The following is a 25,074-nucleotide window of genomic DNA, read 5'->3' as shown; positions in this document are numbered from 1 at the left end:
TTTTATTTATTTATTTATTTTTAAACATTTGAGTCCAACATTAGTTGGAATAATGTTAGCTTATAACCAGCAAGGCTCTGGTTTAGTTTTATTGTCTAATCTGCTGACAATAAGTAATTGTGACAATATTCAAAATAATTAAACATGTTTATGCACATTTTTGTTTATTAGAGCCCTGATATCATTTCAGGAGGTGACGCTTGAGGTGAGGAGGATAAGGTGGAAATGAAGAAGAGAGATAAAAATATACATACAAATATTAAATGTCATATATAGTTTGCAAGAGCTGTTTGTGATCTTTTACAAGTTTATGTATGTGTTTTTATGACATGGCAGGAAAATGCCAGCAACAAGCCGCCTTGTATGGGAAGCATCCTGGGTTGCTGCATTTAAATTGTTTGTGTTTTGACCATTAGGCAAGGACACCCAACAGGATAAACTCTCTAGGCTACAGCATGGCATTTACTCTGCCACCACCCTCAGGCTAAACATGACATTTTTGTTAAAACGAGTTGCCTCATTTTCTCCTTCTTTTTTTTCATCCACCATCCACCAATTTCTTTCTGGTGTGCAGTCTAGTCACACACATGCTCAGCTATTGTTATATTTAAGCAGTCATTAAAAGCTGTTTTGACACAAGATGAATCATTTTTCTTTAAATATATTCCAAAAATTACAGTGTTCAGATTTTTCTCCCAGAGCTCTAATTTGACCTCATTAAAGACGGATTTGGGGGGGAAAGTGTTGCGTATGCTGGGAAGATGGTAATACCTGTTGAACTGGGGGATCTAGGACTACATATAAATAAGGTTTTAAGTGAAACAAGGGTAATAAATGCCTGAGGTCTGCCAGGCTTTTGTGTAAAAAGAGAATAAATTGTTGCTCTAAAACTGGAACTTTAATGGCATGATGATTTGTTGACAGAATGATAGTTGCTTACTGTCAACCAACTGGTAATCTTAAGAAACCAGACTGAGCAGCAAACATTTCAGTAATCCTTATTAGCTTCAGATGAGTGTGAACAAGTGACAACGCTTTACTGCCAAAACCATCCTGCTGGTGGCTTCGATGACATAAATGCAGCATGTGCATCTGCTCTCTTCATGCAGTCCTGCCACACTCCTGCCAGCAGTGTTTTAACAGCTTAGTCCACAGTTTAATTATGCAGTAGCTTAATTGGAAGTGATTCTGCCTACCTTCAGAAACCTGAAGAGCTGCCTGCCATTTCCTGTCTCTCCCCTACTGCTTTTCTCAATAGCCACTTAAGCCGTATGACAGGTTACCTAAGGCATACTGCAAATGTTGGATCAGATGGGCTTTCTGAAATGTTATTTTGTTAAATACTGGCCAAATGCTTACTCTGTCCCAAGTAACTGCAATGATGATTTGGTTAATACATGTGGATTTTGTACATAAATATAATAAAAGACAATGTCAGACATTCAAAGTTTATAAAAGCATATTGTACCATTGTAAAGTGGAGCCTATATGTGTGTAGAAACATTTAAGACCATATTGTTTTTGATTCTTTGGCTAAAAGACTGCAGAAGAGATAAAGGTAGCCACTGTGACATCTATTTAGTTTCAGATTTTGTATTTTAAAGGCTCAAACTTAGCCTTTTAGTCCAGCAATGTTTGTAGCCCAGAGACATTGACATCTCTCAATTAGTGCGAACGCTTAAAATACCTGGTATAAAACATAGTCGTGGCTTCTGTAATGGAAAAAAGAAGCCAGTGTGAAAATACCTTAAATCTGTACGCTGAAAGCCGCGAGGTGTTGTGTTTACAAAATATGTCTGGTGCGTTTGAAGTCTCTGGGAAAATGGCTTTGATTTGACCTCTGTAAACACTGTCCTGCTGAGTTTATAGGCTCAGTCACTCATTTTGTGTCATATCGAATTTTAAAAAAGTCTGTTTCCAAAGAGAGATTTATCGGTGGTATTAAAACCACATGCTCATTGGATAGCTTGTCACTCACTAATTATTGGCAAGTTTTAGAGTCAGAATTGCACCACCTCATCACATCAAGGTTTTTTTTCAACCAAGATGGCTGTGATGGAAACACTCAGGTCGAGGACTCAAAATGCACAAGCTTCTTAGACCATATCGATAGCAAACAGAAAATGTTTGTCATCTGATTCCTCTGAACTGGAGAGATCCACTTCAGTGACTTCAGTTAGCTGAGATGAGGCAGAGAAGAGGCCTTTCAGCCACAGTTGTCACACTTATTAATCAAAGTTGCAGCTCCTCTAACAAACTAATAAAGCACTTACAAATTCTAAAAGGCACTCCTACTTCTCCATCCACAGTCCATACATGTAAGTCATGTTATATTAGCTGCTACACTCTGCTTAATGGAAAGTACATTCTCAGTGTGTGTGCAACGTCATTATGTATGTGAAGACATAATTTATCAGATTTGGAAGTAAAAGCTTAGGAAAATTATTACTAAATCGCTTTGGTAAAAATCTGTATAATTCCAATCGCTTTATGGAAGGCAGAAGTAATTGATGGGTATGGAAAATATAGATGCTCAGTATATTACACTAAAATGTATTCCTCCCATGTGTTATGTTTTTAAAATGCCTTTTTATTCATGGGTACACGCTCACACTACAATTAGCTCTTCTCGAGGCTGCACTGCAGCTAACAACTCAGGAACTCAGGAATAGGAAGCAGTTCGTTTTATAATCAGTAGCTAATCAGCCCCCAGGAATATCAGAATATCATCCCCTCAGGGATGCCTGCACCTGTCCTTCAGCTTCCTCCTACTGTAGCTTTGCTCCACTCTCTGATCCAAACAAGTATGAATACTTTATTTATTTTTGGGCTGTTGCTGATTTGCCATACCTATCCATCCATCTGTTTTCTTCCCCTTAGCCAGTTCATGGTGAGAGTCGGGCTGGAGCTTGTTCCTGGAGCACGCCAGTCTGTTGCAGGCTGCAGGGCCGTTCTTTGGTTTTGTTCTCTCTGGGGTTTCCTCCCCCACTGCTTTGGCAACTTTGTGCGAGAGTTACCCAGGAAAAAAACAAACATGTTAAAACATGATTAAAATCAATGAATGGATGTCTTCTCTAAGACCATAAGATAATTGGAACAAAGCCAAACAGCATCACTGTGTTTAGTGCATTGTTGGTATTGAACCTGAACCCTCTGCAGTCCTCTCCTGCCATTGTTTTTTCTCACATCTGTGAAGTTTTTCATGCTTCAAGCCTGAAGAACAAAAACCTACTAATGATAACTGTCACCGTTTGGATAGCTCATGCTGCAGATTCGCTGGTTATGAAATTTTACAATTACACTATCACAGCCAGCCAATTAGTGATCAACCAGGCTTACTGAGATGCTGCAGAATTCTCAGTCCCCGATGAGAAGACTCCACGGGTTTCCAGTGATCACCTGTCTTCGGCTCTTTGGGTGTTTCAATCAATTATAGGCTGCAAAAGAAATCATCTCGATTATTTATAGGTTCTTGGCTTGTCTTTCCTTTCTTTCAACACAAAGGTGACTCCTTTCACAGCTGTCTCATCATTTTTCTCTTATTTTCATCTCTTTCTATTTTTGGTTTGCATCACTGAGAGAGCTGCATGAGTCTGTTGTGTGAATTTGTTGGAGTTTTTTTTCTTCTTTTTTTACTTTGCCATGTGTGATGCTGCCCTTTATGATGGTGGTTTGTTTGTTTTCCAGGGGCGTCATTAACCCGGTCCCACCCACCAAGAGCTGCCGGTCGTCGACATTACAGTGTGTTCATGTGGCGGAGGGACACAGTAAAGCTGTTTTATGTGTTGACTGCACTGACGACCTGCTGTTCACAGGATCCAAAGGTTAATGCTCACAATCCTCCCTCCTTCCTTCCTTCTTTCACCTCCTGACTCTAATCTTACACCTCTAATCAGTATTCTTCAGATGCCTTCTTGTTACAGCTATGGTAATTTATTACACTTGGACATGGTGTTGTGTTATTATATAACAGCATAACACCACATATAAAAGCCAATAAGGATTAATTAGGATTTTCATATGGTGGATAAATGAGGTGATGGAACATAAATGACATTGTCCAAGCCACAACATTGTTATGGTGATGGAGCTTTTAAGCATAACAAATGGATTTAAATGTGCAGGAAATCAGCTAGAGTGCCAATTTATCCCAGCAGGATTAATTGTGCATTCCAAGTGCAAGAAGGTGCTGTCCAGCTCTGTTTAGTTTTGCTGTCAGTTAAAATGGATTTTGTTTTGTATCCCTTGCACCGTGATAAATTTTATCCAATCAGTTTTGTTGTGGCGCTCTTCAGTTTTGACATCCCGTTCTCAGAAATGTTCTCTGTATTTTAATATTGTCATAAATCACGGTGAAAATGACAAGATGGTGTTTTAATTTGCAGACCGGACCTGTAAGGTGTGGAATCTGGTGACGGGTCAGGAGATAATGTCTCTAGCGGGTCACCCCAACAATGTTGTGTCAGTCCGTTATAGCTCTAGTTTGGTCTTTACCGTCTCTACCTCCTACATCAAAGTCTGGGACATTCGGGACTCGGCCAAATGCATCCGCACACTAACGTGAGTAAGACTATTTATTATGGACTGATGAACATTATGTTCACTTTCCTGGCACACACTTTCTGTATAGTTTCTATATAGCAAACTTACAACCCCGTCAGTTGGTATAGTTAAGCTTTATGTACTTAATATGGATAAAATAATAAGCTCTTTAGTTTTCACACTTCTTTTCTCTTGTTTCCCAAATATTTTTTAAGTTATACAGTCTATGGATTTGTTATTGTTTTAGCAGTATTTCTTTAGCTTTAAAGAAAATGAACATCAATTTGAGTTATACCCTTTAAAGCAGGAGTCCTGCAGGTTTTAGATATCACCCTGGGTCAGCACACCTGAATCAAATGATTAGTTCATTACCAGGCCTCCAGAGAACTTCAAGACATCTTGAGGTGGTAGCTGCCATTTAAATCAGCTCTGTCCGTGAATCGCTACCTTATCGTGGTGGAGGGGTTTGTGTATCCCAGCGGCTATGTTGTCTGGGGGCTTTTGCCCCCAGGAAGGAGCCTGAGTTAGTGCGTGAGGTTGAGAGGTACCGGCTAGATATAGTCGGGCTCACCTCTACGCATAGCTTGGGCTCTGGAACCAGTCTCCTGGAGAGGGGCTGGACTCTGTCTCAGTCTGGAGTTGCCCCTGGTGAGAGGCGGCGGGCTGGGGTGGGTATTCCAATATCCCCTCGGCTTGCTGGCAGTACGTTGGGGTTTTTCCCGGTGGATGAGAGGGTTTGTTCCCTGCGCCTTAGGGTCGGGGAACGGGTCCTGACTGTCATCTGCGCTTATGCGCCGAGTGGCAGATCAGAGTACCCAGCCTTCTTAGAGTCCCTGGGTGGGGTGCTGGAAGGTGCTCCACCTGGAGACTCTGATGTCCTGCTGGGAGACTTCAGTGCTCACGTGGGTAACGACAGTGAGACCCGGAGGGGCGTGATTGGGAGGAACGACCTCCCTGATCTGAACCCGAGCGGTGTTTTGTTATTGGACTTCTGTGCAAATCAGTTTAGCCATAACGAACACCTTGTTCGAACATAAGAGTGTCCATAAGTGCACGTGGCACCAGGACACTCTAGGCCGCAGGTCGATAATCGATTTTGTAATCGTATCACCAGACCTGTCACCATATGTTCTGGACACTCGGGTAATGAGAGGGGCTGAGCTGTCAACTGATCACCACCTGGTGGTGAGTTGGATCAGGTGGCGGGGGAGGACGCTGGACAGACCCGGTGCACCTAAACGCGTAGTGAGGGTGTGCTGGGGACGTCTAGCAGAGGCCCCAGTCAGCAAGATCTTCAACGCACACCTCCGGCAGAGCTTCAACAGCATTCCGAGGGAGACTGGGGACATTGAGTCCGAATGGACCATGTTCAGTGTCTCCATTGCCGAAGCTGCTGCATTGAGCTGCGGCCGCAAGGTGGTTGGTGCCTGCCGTGGTGGTAATCTCCGAACCAAATGGTGGACACCAGAGGTGAAGGGAGCCACCAGGCTGAAGGAGTCCTATCGGGCTTGGTTACCCTGTGGGACTCCGGAGGCAGCCGACAGGTATCGACAGGCCAAGCGAAATGTGGCTTGGGCAGTGGCTGAAGCAAAAACTCGGGTGTGGGAGGAGTTTGGAGAGGCCATGGAAAAAGACTTTCGGACTGCCTCGAAGAGATTCTGGCAAACTGTCAGGCGTCTCAGGAGGGGAAAGCGGTGCTCTACCTGCACTGTGTATAGTGCTGGCGGAGCGCTGCTGACTTCGACTGAGAAAATTGTCAGGCGGTGGAAGGAATACTTCGGGGACCTCCTTAATCCCACTGACACGTCTTCCGAGGAGGAAGCAGAGTCTGGGGATGAGGGGAATGACCTGCCAATTTCTGGAGGCGCGGTCACTGAGGCAGTTAAACAACTCCTTGGTGGCAGAGCCCCTGGTGTTGATGAGGTCCGCCCCGAGTTCCTGAAGGCTCTGGACGTTGTAGGGCTGTCCTGGTTGACACGCCTCTACAATGTTGCATGGAGATCAGGGGCAGTACCCCTGGACTGGCAGACCGGAGTGGTGGGCCCCATCTTTAAGAAGGGGGACCGCAGGGTGTGTTCCAACTACAGGGGGATCACACTCCTCAGCCTCCCTGGGAAAGTCTATGCCAGGGTGCTGGAAAGGAGAGTTCGTCCGCTAGTCGAACCTCGGATACAGGAGGAACAATGCGGTTTTCGTCCTGGTCGCGGAACACTGGACGAGCTCTTTATCCTCTCAAGGATACTTGAGGGTGCATGGGAGTTTGCCCAACCAGTCTACATGTGTTTTGTGGACTTGGAGAAGGCATTCGACCGTGTCCCTCGGGGTGTCCTGTGGGAGGTGCTGGGGGAGTATGGGGTGTCTGGCCCATTGCTACGGGCCATTCGATCACTATACAACCGTTGCAAGAGCTTGGTTCGCATTGCTGGCAATAAGTCGGACTCGTTCGCAGTGGGTGATGGGCTCCGCCAGGGCTGCCCTTTGTCACCAATTCTGTTCATAATTTTTATGGACAGGATTTCTAGGCGCAGCCAAGTGGCGGAGGGCTTTCACTTCGGTGGCCTCAGAATTTCATCTCTGCTTTTCGCGGATGATGTGGTTCTGTTGGCTTCATCGAGTGAAGGCCTCCAGCTCGCACTGGAGCGGTTCGCAGCCAGTGTGAAGCAGCGGGAATGAAGATCAGCACCTCCAAATCTGAGGCCATGGTTCTCAGCCGGAAAAGGGAGGAGTGCCCACTCCGGGTCGGGGATGAGTTCCTGCCCCAAGTGGAGGAGTTCAAGTATCTCGGGGTCTTGTTCGCGAGTGATGGGAGAAGGGAGCCGGAGATCGACAGACGGATTGGTGCTGCGGCTGCAGTAATGCAGATGCTGCACCGGTCCGTCGTGGTGAAGAGGGAGCTGAGTGTAAAAGCGAAGCTCTCAATTTACCGGTCGATCTACGTCCCTACCCTCACCTATGGCCACGAGCTGTGGGTAGTGACCGAAAGAACGAGATCGCGGATACAAGCGGCGGAAATTAGCTTCCTCCGAAGGGTGGCTGGCCTCTCCCTTAGAGATAGGGTGAGAAGTTTGGCCATCCGGGAGGCGCTCAGAGTAGAGCCGCTGCTCCTCCACATTGAAAGGAGCCAGCTGAGGTGGTTCGGGAATCTGACAAGGATGCCTCCTGGGTGAGGTGTTCCAGGCATGTCCCACCGGGAGGAGGCCATGGGGCAGACACAGGACACGCTGGAGAGATTATATCTCTTGGCTGGCCTGGGAACGCCTTGGTGTTCCCCCGGATAAGCTGGAGGAGGTGGCTGGGGAGAGGGAGGTCTGGGCTTCTCTGCTTAGGCTGCTGCCCCCGCGACCCGGCCCTGGATAAAGCGGATGAAGATGGATGGATGGTGTTGGATCAAGGACACGTCTAAAACCTGCAGGACACCGGCCCTTGAGGCCTGGAGCTGGACACTCCTGTTTTTAAAGTTACACCTCCTGTAATGCTAATTATGCCTAATTGTTGCATATTTGTACATATTTTATTCATATATCTTCAGGTCTTCTGGTCAAGTTAATGTTGGGGATGTCTGTGCGTCCAACACCAGCCGGACAGTCACCATCCCTGCAGGAGAGAATCAGATCAACCAGATTGCGCTCAACCCCAATGGCACAGTCCTGTACGCTGCTGCTGGAAACTCTGTCAGGGTCTGGGACCTGAGAAGGTAAGCAGAGATACTCAAAATTAATGCAAAAGTAATATCCAGACAGTGGGTTAGCAGGGTGGCAGTCAGTCTGATTTAACAATCTGAGGGATTTTTCTTAAGTGAAATATCGTACTTTTTGTGTGGATTGTTTGGAGTTTGGTACAGATTATCGTGACACTTCGTTTTTATTTCCCTCTGCCAGCACAGTTGTTTTTGTTAACCTTATTTTTCTTGTCATTCTGTCTGTAAATATGACGTCACACAACAGCTTGAAAAGTTTTAAATGAATACTGATAAAAGTTAAAACCCCATTCTACACCCCTACAACCTCTAAAATATGTCTTACATCCACCAACGTCTTCAAAATTGACTTAATGAATTATTATAAACTATGTGCATTACAGTTCCTCAATATGTTTTTTATTTTGTTAAAAAAAAAAAAAAAAACCTTCGATCAAAAATGGGCACTGCCTTAATTTGTTTCTATATTTTAACTAACCAAGACTCAAACATTTTTGGATGTATCTGGGCTAGATTTCAAAATGCAAAACAACATGGTGGAAGTGGGTCAACAGACCAATTTTCAGATAAATGGTCTTTAAAGTATTTCCTTAAAAAGGTAACATTTAACAGCAGTTTGTATGCATGTAAGGTTTTTAGGCAAAGTGAAGATTGTTGAGGAGAAAAGGTTTTGAGAGGGAGATGTGACCCAGCTGAGAAATGGTCAGACCCTTGTGTAACAGGAGCATTTGAAGAAGTCTAGAGTTTTAAAAGGAGGACGTCAAATTTACGTCTGGGATTTACTTTTTATAGGCGTAGATGAAAGTTTGATCAAAACTTTTTTCTTTTATTTTTTTCTAAAACGTGTTGTATGGAGGTATTGATAAACACATGCACATCAATAACACTGACCGTGTGTTTATGATTTCCCCAGACATTTTCAGATGCATGACATACACACTTCATTAGATAGTACAAACTCCAATTTCATTGTGTTGCCTTGGAACTTAATTGTGTATGAAAACCTGACAAGCATCCATTTCAAAGCTGTCACGCCTTTTTGACAGCTGCCTGATATTAGCTGTGATGAATTGCCTCTTTGTTCATCTTAGGAACATAACAGTCAGTAAGTGGTACTTTGGATGATTAAACTAACTGTGACTCAATATTCTGTATAAGAACGGTCCCATTTTCTCTGAGACAGAACTCAGCAAACCTCATTTTTACATATTTTCATGAGTGATATATTAAGTATATCATTACTTTAGTAATATCTTCTCTTTGTACTTTGATTTGATACATGTATTTAAGTTTTATTTTGGCATTTCCCCTGTGGTTTTGGCTTGACAGTTTAACAAAAGACTCATTAACATTTCCTTTCCTGCATTAGGTTTGCCTCTACTGGAAAGCTTACTGGTCACCTTGGTCCAGTTATGTGCTTGACTGTGGATCAGTCTGGAAACAGCCAAGACCTGGTTATCACTGGCTCCAAGGACCATTACATTAAGGTGTGTTTCAGGCTTTCAAACTGCTGCTCTTCACATCTCTGATGTTCACTTGTTTCTTGAGGCAGATGATAAAGTGAGATTCTTTGTGCAGCTGAGTCATCCGGTAATGCAATATAAGGACAACTTAGGTTAGACATGCTACATAACCCATGTTTAACTGATTTTATTTATCTTTTATTATAATAACCCTTATGTTCAGATGGATATCATCGCTTTTAACATGTATTGTTTTTGCTGTTGCAGCTGTTTGACGTGACTGAAGGCTCTCTGGGAAGCATCAGCCCTACACACAACTTTGAACCACCACATTACGACGGTATCGAGTCTCTGGTAATCCAAGGGGACATTTTCTTCAGCGGCTCCCGAGACAATGGCATCAAAAAGTGGGACCTAGACCGTAAAGACCTACTGCAGGTACTAGATGATCAATGCAAAAAGAAATATGGATAGGAGACGTTCAGATGTTTGTTCCATTTGATGCAATATAGATTTTTTTTTTTCATTTTGATTTTATAACTGTCAAAAGTAGCCTAAAATATTTTTATTTCCTCTTTTTTTTTTTTTTTTTTTTTTTTATCATCATTGTCTTTCCAGAGATTTTCTCCTGGAAAACCTGCTGTAAATCAATGTGCAGAAAACTCTGCCCTTGCTGTCACATTCTTTGTCACATAATGGCCGATAGTAAAGTAAAAGTACAGTTTTCACATGACTTTACATTAAGAAAAAGATGTCTTTCCATATGATACCCTCAAGTTACTGTAGCGATTGCATCATTGTGATCATAATCTTTCAGTAAGTTACAAAATCATTAACCATTCATGACATTCTCACTATTAACCATACTGCTATGCATCTCTGTGCTCAGCAAGTCCCAAATGCTCACCGTGACTGGGTTTGTGCACTTGGTGTCGTCCCCGGATCACCAGCCTTGCTGAGTGGATGCAGAGGCGGGGTGCTCAAGCTGTGGCACACAGACACTCTAGGGACACTGGGGGAGCTCAAGGGTCACGAGAGCCCCATCAACAGCATCTCTGCCAACAGCAGCCACCTGTTCACCGCCTCCGAGTGAGTTTTCCACACACACTGACACACATGCTTAGGCTCTCTGTTTGTCTCCAGAGAGGGAGACAAACAACTGTTTGTTTGTGTCTCTCTGGATATGAGGGAAAACAACTTCACCTGAGGCTCATATACACATGGGTAACAAATTAAAGTAAAAACATGAGCATTGACCCTGTGGTGAGTGGGTTCCATTGGGTCTGTTACGCTGCGAGCGACATTCTGCCAGCATAGTTTAGATCCACTTGTCCTTATAAAGCAGGGTTTCCCAGAGTTTTGATGACTGAGTGACAGTTTAGGGAGTGAGATGGATTCAGAGTTGTACAAGGAAAAATGAATACAAATGTCATGTACCATTATTGTTTCGAGGGAGGGAGATGAGGCTTTATGTTGATGATAACCCTTATTTTGCTCTTTTTTCCCCCCCTTAAACTATCAGTGAATTGGCTGTTAATTTTTTTCTTCTTGGCTGTATTAGTTTATATTAGGTTTGGTCTGGTCTGCTAAGACAACCAAGAACAGAAGTCAAACTGGAGAGAAATGCTTCATTGGTCTTTGTTCTGTTAAATCATAGTATGACAAAACTGTAGTGCAATCTTTAGGTAAATGGTAATGGTAAATGGCCTGTATTTGTATAGCGCTTTTACTAGCCCCGCCTAGGGACCCCAAAGCGCTTTACACATCCAGTCATCCACCCATTCACACACACATTCACACACTGGTGGAGGCAAGCTACAGTTGTAGCCACAGCTGCCCTGGGGCAGACTGACAGAAGCGAGGCTGCCATATCGCGCCATCGGCCCTTCTGGCCAACACCATTAGGCGGTAGGTGAAGTGTCTTGCCCAAGGACACAACGACCGAGACTGTCCGAGCCGGGGCTCGAACCTTCCGATTACAAGGCAAACTCCCGACTCTTGAGCCACGATCGCCCTAGGTAACACACAAATGTTAAAAACACCTCCAGCTCATGTTCCATGCTGTGAGAGAGCTGGCCTTAGGAAAGGGTTGCTGCAATTTCACACACATTTTCTCTTCTGGGTGATCTCTTTTGTCCTCTGATGAAACATTTCTTTCTGATCGGAGTGTTCTTTTCCTAGATGACAGATTTCCATCCAACCAGTAGTTTCAGTGAGCCTTTCTAGTGGCTCATAATGGATCAGGAGTTCACTGAAATACCTTATATTGGCTTTCCCCTTTAATTTGGCACCCCTCTACACGTATTTATGTATGTGATCAGCAAATTACATATACATATTGGTAATTTTATACGTAAATTCCAAGTAAAAAGTCTTCAAATCAGTGAAAATGTATAGACATTAAGAGGATATGGAATAGATTACGACTTTTGTGTCTTTGTGTCTTGCAGTGATCGGACTGTGAAGATCTGGCGTGCACGTGGTGGACTGGATGGCACCTTGGAAGTGGTTGACAGTGTAGACGAGGTTGCAAGTAACTGAACACGGTACCACTTGCCTGGTTTGACTCTAGAAGGACGTAAAGGCACTCCTGCCCTGCACTTTGATCCCTTAACTATCAAGCCTAAACGACGCACCTTCCATATCATGTGACGTTCATGTCTGAGCCAACAGGAAACGGTAATCTCATCACAGTGGAAGCTAACGCATTAGTTCTTTTCTTTGACTCTGTATGCTTAGAGGATTTTGCTAATCAGGATTTAGTTAACTGTATTGTTAATGACTTCTATTTCTCTCTTCTTGTGCTTTAGACGGTTTGTCATTATTGTCATCGTTATAAGAACTTATATTCACAAGATACTATAGGATGTGGTGAACACACAGTAGACACTATCAGTGCAGCTCGGCTTACATGCAGCACAGGCAACCCTGCCAAAAAACGATGTGGTTTTTTGTTGTAAGAGTACAGAAATACATACGTGCAGCAGAGCTAATGGGTTGGTAGCTGGTCTTCACAACCCACTTCTCTACTTTGTTGAGATTGTTTCTCTGCACTTGAAACAGAAGTGTTATTCCATCAGTCCTGTTTCCAAGAGCAAGAAAAGTGGCTGTGTGAGAAAGAAATCATTCTACCCCTTAACATCCTGCTCTTGCTTCTGTGCTCCCTTCAGTTTCTGCAGCAGCTTTAGATCAGTGACCAAAAATGTGTAACGTGTTGTTATTGCTGTCCTCAGCTGGACTTGTAAACAGAACACACTTTAGAGTAGCTAAAGTTTGACATTTAGGGAAATAAGCTCACTTGCTTTATACACTGCATGTCTTTTGACTGTGGGAGGAATCCAGAGTACCTGGATTCAAACCCAGGACCCTTCTGCTGCCTCTCAGCAGAAGGGTCCTGGGTTTTCAGGTACAACCCAGAGCTTGAACGGCAGTTTAGTGAAGGAGTCTTCAGTGTCAAGTCAAGAAGCATGATCATCATTACCCTTCAGTCATAAAAGGCGGATGGGGTACTGTTGTTACCCTGCCAGAGGGGCACCGTGGACAGCCATTATAACTTCAGAACAAGATGACATAGGATTTCAAATTGATACCATACGTGTAGCTACTAAAAATCTCAGATGAGTTGAAATCTAGTTGACAAGGATTTTGAAATTTATACAATAGGTGCATCTACTGGAAGTCTGTAGGGTAACTTTATTCTGCATTCACTGGGCTGTGCGCGCCAAGAATTCATCTTCTGGGGGTCAGGCTGTACATCCTGAAGGGTCTGAGGAACAAGACTGAGTAGAAACGAACCAAACTTAAAGAATCTTTGCTCACCAACTCAACAACTCCCATACTCACAAGGTTTAAAACTTATAATGCAAAGATTTTGACATAGTGGAGGCAGTGCATCACAGGTGTGCAAGTGGTCAGGAAAGGTTTTATAATAATGACAGCCATTTGAAGACCTATGATGGACAATTGAGCAAATACAGTAAAAATCTTGAATTTATCTGGTAAGTGGTACAGTGGTTAACACAGGCCCCTCACAGGAATCTGGAAGCTGACTGACTCTGTGTCCCTGTTCCTGTGTGGATTGTTTCTGGGTTTCTGCACCCGCCCACAGCTTAAAGACATGCACGATGAATGAAATTGGGAATCTAAATTTTCCAAAGGCATAAATGTGAGAAAATTAATTGATGAAGAATTTGTCCGGTGCAGTTTTTGTTTTTTAATTAGTGGAACTTTATCATATACCTTTAACCGCTGAGCACATGTAAAAAAAAACCAAACAAAAATCAACATAATTAGTCTCTGAGATTCACTTAATCCTTAAATGTGAGCAGGTTGAGCACCGATGAAAGTCTGCACTTGTTGTCCATGTTTCATTGTGTGCACAAATATATCTTCACTCTTCACACATGCTGGTAACACTCACTAACCCTACACTGCTAAGTTGTGGTCTAATTCCCATGCTGCTAAGACACGTTCACCTTCCCAACCCTATAAGAGGGCTTCTTGTCGTGGGCTCCAGGTGAGGTCCACTCAGTACCGTAGTTGTGTATGTGTGTATATAAGTGTAACGGTATCTCTTTGTTGTGGAGAGGAGAGGCCTTCTGACGCAACCAGTGTTATTTTCCTGACTATTTACTCAACATCTGTCTCTCTGTTCTGATCTTCGTGGGGCCTTCCTGGAGGCACTCGTGGTCTCTGCAGTTTAACTGACCTGCCTGTCATGATTGTGCTGTCATTTATGAATGTTTGGTGAAACAGCAGCTGTAGGAATTATTCAACTACATATGAAATGTATGTAAACAATGTCTGTTCAAAACAAAAAACTAATCTGACTGAATGTTAGTTTGTGGGACCACCGATCTGAACGTAGTCTCACACTAGAGCCCAGAGGACCGTGAATGGCACAAAGACTGACGAGTACATCAGTAATGCTTTGGACTGAGCTTATCCTTCATACAGGTGGCAGGTCACGTTTAGTGGCCTTTGGTTAGTTTCTTTTCTTTGTTTTGTTTGTTATGCCCTTCTTCTTCCCTGTACCCATGGCGCACCCACTCCTGTTTTAGGAGCCATTCCCCAATGGCGGACTCTGTAGCGATTCTAATGTCAGATGCCTGGTCAGAATAAATGCCATCTGTCAAAAACAACCATCTGTGTGTGATTTTCTTGGTTCTGTATACTTACATACTATATATTATTTTTTACTATTAATATATCTGTAGGCTGATTTATTCAAGCAAACAAACTACCTCTAAATGTGTCTTTGGTTTTTACAAATAAGTTTGATAACTCAATATTTATTTTTTTTATTTTTCTCCTGGACATCCTTAATTTTTCATCTTCTTAAAAAGTGGAATGTTAACCTGCTTCATCGCTGTGTTCAGGCTATCAGCTGGCCTGTGGGAACCAGGCTACGATATGACATTTGGCTACAAGAGGGCAATAGTTCATAGCCAGTGATAAACTGGGGAGAAGAATAAAGGTTAGGATGCCATTGTTGCTACGTTTGCTTCATCCTCTGAGTAATAAATGACATAGCAAACCAGAAGGAATTGATCTGAGGTGGAAGACTATCTGAGATCTCTGCAGAGGTGTACACTGGTGTGCCCACGGTAGCCTCCTTACCTGGAGACTCCTCCAGGAGGAAACAGAGTTCTTCATTTTATTGATTTGGCAGCACTTCACCTTAAGGGTCCCTTTATTTACTATTTATAGTCATTTCTTCCTCAACTCCCTCAGACTGGACCTCCTTCTCTCCTTGTCCTTCACATAACACTCTTATTATTTACACTTTTACTTAGTTAAGTGGTTTTAACAGAAACTAACCCCATGTTGTGGACTTTAAAGCCAACTTTAGCAATATTATGTGCAATACTATCATTTTCTTTTTTTGTGCATTTATTGCTATTTTGGAGCTCTTAGAAATGTTAATCTTTCCCCAGATCTTCAAGTTAGAGATTTAAGGTTCCTCCTAAGATGATCTTTCCAAACTTTCTATAGATGGTTTTTTTTTTGTTTTTTTTTCCTTTCTGCACACTGTAAAGCTACAATCTACAGAGCAGATGGCCGCCTGACTGCTTTCAGAAATTAAACTGGTGAAAACTGGGCACAAGATGGCAGTAGTGGGTAACACATGCAAAACTGAACAGTCACAGTCAATGTAAGGACTACAATGATCCTCTGCCTCCACAGATGCAGTTTACAAAACTCCAAGGCAGTTGTCTAATATTCCACATTGTCCTACTTGAAGATGCCAGTTCAAACCAGGTCTCTGGAAATCCCTGTGTGGTTTCAATTAAAACTGATCCTTTACACCCTGTAGATGTAATTGTCCTCTTTAGTTTCAGTACACCTTCATCTTGTTTTACTGTATTTCAGCATTATAAATCCTTCATATTTTAGAGTTTTCATTTAATCCAGTTTCACTGCTGAGATCATGAGAAAAACAACCCGGGGGGAGAGACGGACATCAGACAGCAGATCAGACGACCATAAATCTAAGCAAATGGATGGAAAATTTTGTTTAAAACCAGCCTCTGTAAAACTGACGGCGTTTTTATAGGAGACTTCTTTACAATACATTTTTTTAGTATACGGTTTCTTCTGAGCTGAGTCCTACATTTTCAGTGCACTATGTACTAATAAAGGATTATGTACTAATAATTAACAATTTTCTCCTGCATATGCATTTTTATTATTACTACTACAACAGTAATTACTTGATTATCACTTGGAGCATTATTAATTTGATTATCTTTGTGTAGCAAGTAAGCTGCTCCTTCCTCGGGCAGATTTCAGTTTCTACCTGCAAATGTTTTACAGCAAACAGCTGTTTGGTGTGTTTATGCTTGTGTTGTTGTTGAATAAAGATTCAGAGGAAAAACCTGAGCCTGTAGTAACAAGCAAGTACTGCTAATTAGTTTTTGCTCATTGTTGATGATAAATTTTTTTTAAAAAAAGACAGTTTGTACAGATGAGTCTAATTTTAGACAAAGTGATAACAGTAGACTTATTACATAAGTCTTATTTTTTAACTAATGACTCAAAATTGAAATTGATTATTTTAATTAAGTGTTGATGTTAAATTAAAAAAAAACTAAAAGAGCCTGTGCAGTTTTGGGGGAAACAGAAAAAAGTCTCTGGTCAGATGAAAGAAATATTAACTTGTACCAAAATGCTGGGAAGAGAAAAGTATGGAGAAAAATGTGCGGACAATCCCCGTCAGTATAGCACAGTACTTGGGTGAGCTGGAGAAGACTTCTAGATGCTGACCGCAATGATCCCATTAGTGTGACACATCATTAATTGTGTATTCTGGGTTTAAAGGTTGTTTCATCCATTTGTCTGCCGATCACAGAATGATTCTGTGAGCTGAGGTAAGCTCACCGCAGAATGATCAGACCTGAGTGCGTCGCGTGGTGCACAGGTTACTTGGAAGCCCACACGTTCTCCTTCCACTACAACCACTGACTGCTTCTTTCAGCTACAATGGTGAGCTGTGTGATTACATCGGTTACACTGGTTGTATCCTTTTGTAAGATAGGTGGTTGGTAGGAATCGTATCATCTAAAGCAAATGACAACAAATTTGTTTAGAAGATGTTTAATTATAGGCTTTGCTATTGTCTAATGAACACTCAAATGTTTGCACATGACTGTGGAGGGGCCCGACGGTGGGAAGCACTGAGATACCCGGGGAAATAACACTGAATAAAAAGGACAAGAATTACTCACCTCCCAACAGCATTTTACTCTTGTAACTGTAACATGATGATGAATAAATAATAGCTTCTGCTTCCACCACTATAAAAGTACAAATACACTCTGATACTACATAGATAAGACTGTAGGACACTGTATAACATAACTGCTAAACCCTACATTTGGACTGTTTAAATAAAGGTGACTTGACTGACATCAATCTGAACCAGCACCTAACATATCAAATCATAACACATCTGCAGCACTGTCAGGCAGCACCAATCAGCAAACACCTGATGTGAATGTCAGAGCTGTGTGTGTGGCTGTTGCTGGGGTTAGGTGTCAAAGACTTTATCCTGTTTGAGAATGAAAGAGTTTTCTAAGCATCCAAACAGAGCCATGTGGCATTACAAAGAGTGGGATGAGTAATTTTGATATCTGCCGTGTGGACAGCCATCAGTCTATCAGCACATAAGATGACATTTACCAATGCTATTGGCTGATTTGTATCTGTTACATCACATCAAATGTTCAAGGATGGTGATTTATCTAAATAATAATGATTTTTTTTTTTCCCTGGCAAAAAAAAATGGGGAAAGGAGAACCTTTTAGTTGAACCATTAACCATGAATTCTAAAGTTATCCCTACTCATAACTTCATTTTATGCATAAGTGTTTGATTTTTAGGCTGTTTGAGAGTTTGGGCTGTGTGCTTGAGTTTAAAATAAAGTTCTGCAGGTTGAACAGAGGTGTGAGGAGGCTCGTGCAGCTACCGCAGCAAATTAAGAGAAAGGGAGAATGAGGAGACAGTAATTAGGGAGCAGCCAAGGCTTCTTCACACTCTGGTAATTTCAGCTCTATTTGTGGCACAAGGCACGAGTATAATGCAGTTCTGTAGAACCAGATCCACTGACAACTTCAAGCAAAAAACACAAAAAAACACTTGCAGCTTTAAGGATTAAAAGCAAAATTGTGTAATAGAAGTATTTTGATTAAGGTTAACAAGGAATCTCAGAACACAACTTTTTGCATTCCCGAAAGCTTCTCTGAAGCATTTAGACTTCAAATTCAGTTCAGATTTTACAACCAATTTTAATTTCCAAAGACTTAATATTAAAAAAAATGGAGAATAAGATCTAAAATTAATTCAGAGGAGGTTCAATGGATAATAAAAAAGTTCCCCGATAATAAAGCTCATTTGTCATGCAGGTACGGTGAGGAGTTTGAAATAGCACTCTCTGAATCACCCTCCTCTTTTTTTAATACAAACTTCACCACTTCATGGATCATACCCTTAGCGACTGTATAAAGCTGATATTGCACCCGAACTGAACAAAGGCTGATGATGAATTAGACCCTTCATTCTGCATGACCCTACATCATGGCTTCTGGAAACTGCCTAAAACAAGACTTGAGTCTTCAGCTAAGTTAGCACTTCTGCAGTTCTTCAAAAGCTAAATTCTGCTTTGTCACATGCTCACAACTAAGCACTGTCAGCCTATTGGCCACAACATTAAAAGCCCCCATGAAGTGTACAACATTCAAGAAAACTCTGACCCTTGTCTGGGTGTTATTTAACACAAACTACACCTGGGTGCACCACAGTGGCAACAACATACTGCAGTGGCAGCTACCTCGTGATAATGCTTTCCACCACACTGTGAAAACTTCATAAGAACAGCTGTTCAAACTTGACGGAGCACGAGGTGTTGACCAAGTATGCAGATTCTCCAGATCACAATCGGCAGAAGTAGGAACTGTATTCAATTCAGTTTTATTCATATGCTGCCAAATCACTTTATATTGTAAGGTAAAGACTGTACAAAAGTAGAGAGAAAACCTCAACAATCAGATAACGCCCTATAAGCAAGGACTTTGTGACAGTGGGAAGGAAAAACTCTCTTTTAACAGGAAGAAACATTCAGTAGAACTGTGCTCAGGAAGTGGTGGCAATCTGTCACGACCAGTTGGACTCTATGAGGTATACGGACATAGTCCCAAGGCTTGGAAAGGGAAATTTCCTGATTTTAAAATAGAAAATAGCATAAATGATGAACAGGGGGAGATCACTGTTTGCAAATGGATGTGTGACTGTGTAAAAATCCCGGAGAAAATGAACTGCAATGAGCTGAATCTACTGCTCACCTGATTTACGACTTCTATTAACACTTTTGCAATGAATTGATGGTCTTTATCACACGTCTTATTTAATACAGATTGATGTTTGTTTTTATGTTGCTCCAGTTTAGAGGAAAATGGATGACAGGGCAGGGTGTGTGTCAGGGCGTGGCTTCATTTGACTGACAGGTCACTACAACTACCATTACTTTGTAGTGTCCTCAGTTTCATAGTCAGACTCAACGCTGACTCATAACATTTGATTTCAAAACCACAATATGGCAAAGAGCTGGTTTCAAGAGGGGCTCATCCATCCATTAACAATGTTGGCTCTTTCTCTAGGTTGGCACTTTGTACAGAGCCAAAGCAGCTGTGCTTAAATGTTTAGAAATATTACAAATAAAAGGTATACACTGATCATTGCAAGACCTCATCCAGAACTCAGTGTACCTGTCAGCAAGTGCAAGCTGCAAAAACAGTCATTAAATGTGCGAAGCTGAGACTTCGCACTTGATTAGGATTTTGAATGTTTATTCTATTCCTGGCTGGAAGCAGAATCAGCAGGTGCATTAATTGTTTGAGGCAAGGTGCTTCCAACACTCTCGATGCTTTACCTGGATAGAGTCTGGATAAGGGAGTCTGTGATGTAACCACAGGACAACAGTCTAAGTATGACTAGCTCACCATTAAAAAAAGGCCATTTCTCACTCAGTTATTTTTTAATGTAATGGACAATGGCTGTAAGATCATCTTTTGGTCATGCATATGCTCTACAAATGTCAGGTGCTGACTGCAGATGGAGATGAGCAGGCTGTAGAGCAACAAACTCAGGCCAGATAATTAGAGAGAATTTGGAAGCCACATTCAAAACTAACATGCAGAGAGATTGGAATTTAGCTGATACTGAAAACATTAAAGGCAGAATAAAGCCTGTTATATCTCATCTAGGAGAGGTAATGGATGATTCCCATTGTGCAATTACAGCAACTTTAGTTTATTCTGTCTCACCCAGACCTATCAGTTCATATCATGGACGTCGGGAAATGATTAGGTGAAAACTTCTGTTAAGTTTATCTGATGTTGAAAGCTTGTTTTCTTTTTCATTATTAGGTATTGATTTTAGAAGTTTAGTCCTCAAAACTAAATTTCAGGACTTTTACGGTTCCTTTTTTCACCAGATTTCCTTGAAAAATATGTTAAAAATCCAAGAAACTCTTAGGATCATTTGCCATTGTCATTCAACCCATGTCTGGGGTTGTTCTATCCCTCTCCCAATGTTCTGCTCACAAAAAATGAAGCCTTCACTTTCTCCAGCACCTACACCACAAATGCACTGCATTAAAAATACACATTAAATTCTTAATGATCCTTAAAGATATAACTCTCTGCCTGGGACTTTTCTGATAAATTTTGGAATGTTTGGGAACAAACTTCCTATTAATCTCTGCTTGACAGTTTTAATCTGTTATTATTTCTTGTCTCTAACTTTTTTGGTTCAAACATATTTGGGTTTGCTGCAGAGGTTGTTTGTATAGTTATAATTAATCGCTGGCTCTCTTCCACAGTGTGTCTTCCAGCCTGGTTGTGCTGGAGGATTCTTCCTGTTAAAAGGGAGTTTTTTCTTCCCACTGTTGCCCAAAAACTTGCTCATATGGGTCGTATGAATGTTGGGTTTTCTCTGTATTGTTGTAGGTAATTTACCTCACAATATAAAGCACCTTGAGACAACCGTTGTGATTTGGTGCTAAATAAATAAAGTTAAATTGAATTGAATTGTATTTCAATTATATTTTTGACTGTCTGGATTAATTTGCTCATTTATTATGATATATACTGTTTGTTGTCTCTGTGTGTGTTTGTTTATTTTGTTGCTGTTGGTTCTTTAATGACTCCTACACATTGTGGACTGTTTTCCTTGGCATAGTTTAAAAAAGCCCTTTTATTGTTTTGTTTTTTTTCATTGCAAAAAAGACGAATAAACAAAGTTTACCCCCCAAATAAATCAATAAATAAAGTACTAAAGGAGAATGCGATAACTTATAATAAAGATGATAACCCTACACAGAATCAAAGCTGCAAGGAGAGAAAAGCTTTTGTCATTAAGTTTAAAATGATCGCTCGGGGTGTACGGGATATTTTGTACAAACAAACAAAAGCAAAAAGCGAGCCCTTTATTGAGCTGATGAACAAACTAGCAATAGGCAAAGTACAAAACTAACTGAACTAGACAAACACTTGACAAACACTTGAGAACAACGACAGGGGAACTGAGCAGTACACTCAAGAGGCGACATCATGAATAATGAGACAAGGGAATTTAGACTCGACACAACGGACACTAGACCAGGGACTATGGCAATAAAACAGGAAACACAACATAAGACTGTGACTAGGACATGCCGACTTGACACAGGGATCAAAGATAGGCACGGAGACAAAACACAGGTCAGAGATTCGTGGTCTGACTGTGGCAAACAAAGGAATCGCTAAACTAAATATTACAAAACCCAGAAGATAAAACAGAATATAAATGGGGCTACAAGGGACATAATAAATATGTATACAAGACAGAGGTAGCCACTCTGACATCACCATTGTTGACGACCAGCTGTGTAAGTGTGAGCACTCATTGTAGCCTAAAAGCAATGAGGCTGTGTTCCCTATTTGGTGTAAATGCGTTATAAAGGGACATCACAATATTTTGACTTCAGGCAAATTAAATGAATGTGCAGTAACTAAAGCTGTGCACACTTATTTTTGATATTATCATAAATGCATCATGGACAGAATACTGACACTTGACAATTTTTAAATATCATGGTTTTTGTGAACACACAATTATCATGATACTCTTACACTTAGACAAATGAAACACCAACCATCAATAGTAGTTTAAAGAATATTGCAGTGTTAATTATTTCCCTTTTGGATTTTGTTACAGTACAACATATTTTATTGTTTGCAAAAAAATGTCTAAATGTCTAATGAGACCATATACAATATGAGGGCTTATGAGTCTCGGCCTCATTATCAGTGACCTGCATTGTTAGCCTATAGCGGCACATTTATGTACACCTAACTGCACTAGTCTTGGAATATTAGTATAAGGAATAGAAGTATTTTACTGTATAAGACCTACTTATCGGAGCTGTAACATCCATGTTAGAGAGATTCCGACCCAATCCAAACTCCCGGCTCTTTATTTGGGAAATTAAAAGGTGTTTAAACGGCTGCATGAACTTTCTGTCTGCTTCTTCAGACTAATTGGAGCTGACATATATGCCCATTTTTAGCTCCAAGGTTCATGCTGGGCTGGTTAATTGAGTTTGTTGTGCTCAGGTGGTTTTAGTCATCAGGCTTTCAGTGTGCCACCTTTTAACACTGCCCAATCACAATCTACTAAGCTTTTCTTTAATTTGACTGTTGTTGAAGGTAGCAGCTCACTCCACGTGGCCACAGATTAGAGGATGTTGTACAACTTAAAGGTAAAAAGAAAAATAACCCAGGCATGGCCTGATTATTCCATAATTACTTGTTTCTTTATGTCTGGCTGATGCCTGCTGTGAGCATTTAAAAGTTTGAATAAGTTATTGCAGTATTTAAGTCACACTTCTTTCCATTACTTTTTAATCCAACTCAAACCCTGACATTTTCTCCCACCCATGGGGATAAGTCACTTTTGTAATCTTATTAATAATCCTTAATAATTCAGTGGGAATGCTGCCAATTTAAATGTTTTCTTTTCTTTTTTGCCATTTTTTTTTTTAGAATTCATTACTCCCTAAATGTGGAAAACTGGATTTTGCAAGATTTTGTATTGGTCAAATGATTACTTGAGTATCTAAATCTCACTCATATAGGCATTACCAAACAAAGTACTCTCAGGCTACTGCTGAGATAAGAGATGTTTAACTGGTGAAGCTCACCCTCCACTCGTAAAGACACATTCTCATAAATCAATATGTATTTCAAACCCAAAGGCCATGCTCTTCTGCAAGGCTGAACATAGCTTCCATTAAACTCCTATATGCCTCAAAGTAAATTATGCTTACCATGGACCAAAAACTGAACAGGTCTGGCCCTCTGAGAGCTGGATTTCTTTTCCTGTGCTGTCCACACACAAACACAAACAAGCCTCCACCTATAACCCAAATTTGCCATAACCAGCCAGCCTGAACTAACTTGACATCACTGATTGGTTATCTTTTATAGAATCTGATGGCTGCCTCTCTGTGACCCATTTTTTGTTATTCTGAGCAGGATGCACACATTGAGGCTTTGCTGTGCTGAAGTCCTGACTGTCTTGGGTGTAACTGATTGTATTTAACATGTTTTATCGATTCCAGACCTTTAAAGATGATAGTTTCCCGAGTACTGCAATTTCAAACCAAAACAGAGCTTTACACATAACCCTGCACTCATCTCTAAATAGAAACGATCCTTCTTTTTGGTCCTCACAAATAGCTGTGGACTCCCACTTTGTGTGTATGCCTCTGTGTGTGTGTGGTGTGTTTGTATATGTGTGTCTTCCCGCCCCTTCACACTGTCCTCTCTCCTCCGGAGCACAGAGCCGCACAGAGACCCGACTGTGGCACGCTGCAGGTCTGAGTCCGTGTGCTTTTCTCGCTCTCTGGTGTTTGGCTCTTCCAGGAAGCAAACGGCTCACTGAGCATCCATTGCGAGGTTTCCCCCCCTTCTATTTCTTTTACACCGCTTTTTCACATGCCGCCGTTAAAGCGCTGGGGGTAGGGGACGCACTGTGACCGACCAAGCAGCGATGAATATGGCGTTTATTGGGGACGCGGACCCCTTCACCGCTTCGATACCTGCCACCAAAGTTGAACTGACGGTCTCGTGTAGGTGAGTGCAGACCACTTTTGCTTCACTGCGTTGAGATGTACAAAACAATAAATATTCCTTTTACTGTAATATCTGCCCGGGAGTTCCGTGCAGGCTGCATAGTAGGGAATAAACCCAGCACAAACTCGCTTTGCGCTCATTGTTTCAATTTGATTTGTTTGTACAGTGCGGTGTGGAGTCATGCCACTTTTCTCTTTATACCAGAGCAGTGGCAGGTGAATGATTATATATTGGATTTGTGCAGGAAGGCACGTTTTCTTGCGCGTCTGTTGCCAGTAGTTTTCCTGTGGATGAGCGCCGGATGGAGGTCAGAGTTGACATGTCTTTACACTGCTGTCACGTTTCCGAGCTTCGGTGAAGCTGCCACACGCAGAGCTGCAGAAATTTATGTTTGCGCCGAAGCAAAGTGACCACTTCACCACGTCATCATCCTTAAGAAATATTTATTTCATGTGGGAATTTCCTGCAGGGAGGACGGGTGGAGGATGCTGGAGCAGGCTGTTTGATTCACGCTGTGGCAGTTTTACTACAGTGGACACATCCAGTTTTTAAAAACACACCGACCATTTTCAGGCTGCCGCTTCTTACGTGGAAGGATTTGCTGTTTGTAATGATATGAAATATTCTATATCTGTCATTCTATCCATCCAATCATTTCTCCTCTCCACGTATCATCTGGGGTCTCTCAGCAGGCCTGTCA

General features: G+C 41.7%; 2 protein-coding genes across 8 annotated transcripts in view; both read left to right on the top strand.

Moving 5' to 3' along the window:
- The window catches only part of kif21a (kinesin family member 21A), a 57,341-nt gene extending 42,498 nt beyond the window's left edge, over positions 1-14,843 (top strand). For all 7 annotated transcript variants that reach the window (XM_084934201.1, XM_084934199.1, XM_084934198.1 and 4 more), the window contains 7 exons: positions 3,688-3,824; positions 4,386-4,560; positions 8,072-8,236; positions 9,609-9,726; positions 9,970-10,140; positions 10,592-10,791; positions 12,153-14,843. In XM_084934201.1, coding sequence (XP_084790327.1) covers positions 3,688-3,824; positions 4,386-4,560; positions 8,072-8,236; positions 9,609-9,726; positions 9,970-10,140; positions 10,592-10,791; positions 12,153-12,243 — 1,057 coding nt within the window. In that variant the 3' untranslated portion in view covers positions 12,244-14,843. The remainder of the gene's footprint in view (positions 1-3,687; positions 3,825-4,385; positions 4,561-8,071; positions 8,237-9,608; positions 9,727-9,969; positions 10,141-10,591; positions 10,792-12,152) is intronic.
- A 9,293-nt stretch (positions 14,844-24,136) lies between these two features.
- The window catches only part of LOC146383064 (copine-8-like), an 80,478-nt gene continuing 79,540 nt past the window's right edge, over positions 24,137-25,074 (top strand). The window contains exon 1 of the mRNA XM_084934195.1: positions 24,137-24,374. Within this exon, the coding sequence (XP_084790321.1) occupies positions 24,292-24,374 (83 nt within the window). The 5' untranslated portion in view covers positions 24,137-24,291. The remainder of the gene's footprint in view (positions 24,375-25,074) is intronic.

This window comes from Perissodus microlepis, chromosome 7 (genome assembly GCF_051167445.1).
Source record: "Perissodus microlepis isolate ML-2025 ecotype Zambia chromosome 7, ASM5116744v1, whole genome shotgun sequence".
Taxonomy (NCBI): Eukaryota; Metazoa; Chordata; class Actinopteri; order Cichliformes; family Cichlidae; genus Perissodus; species Perissodus microlepis.
The sequence above is the reverse complement of the archived record's forward strand: the minus strand, read 5'-3'. Positions and strand labels throughout refer to the sequence as shown.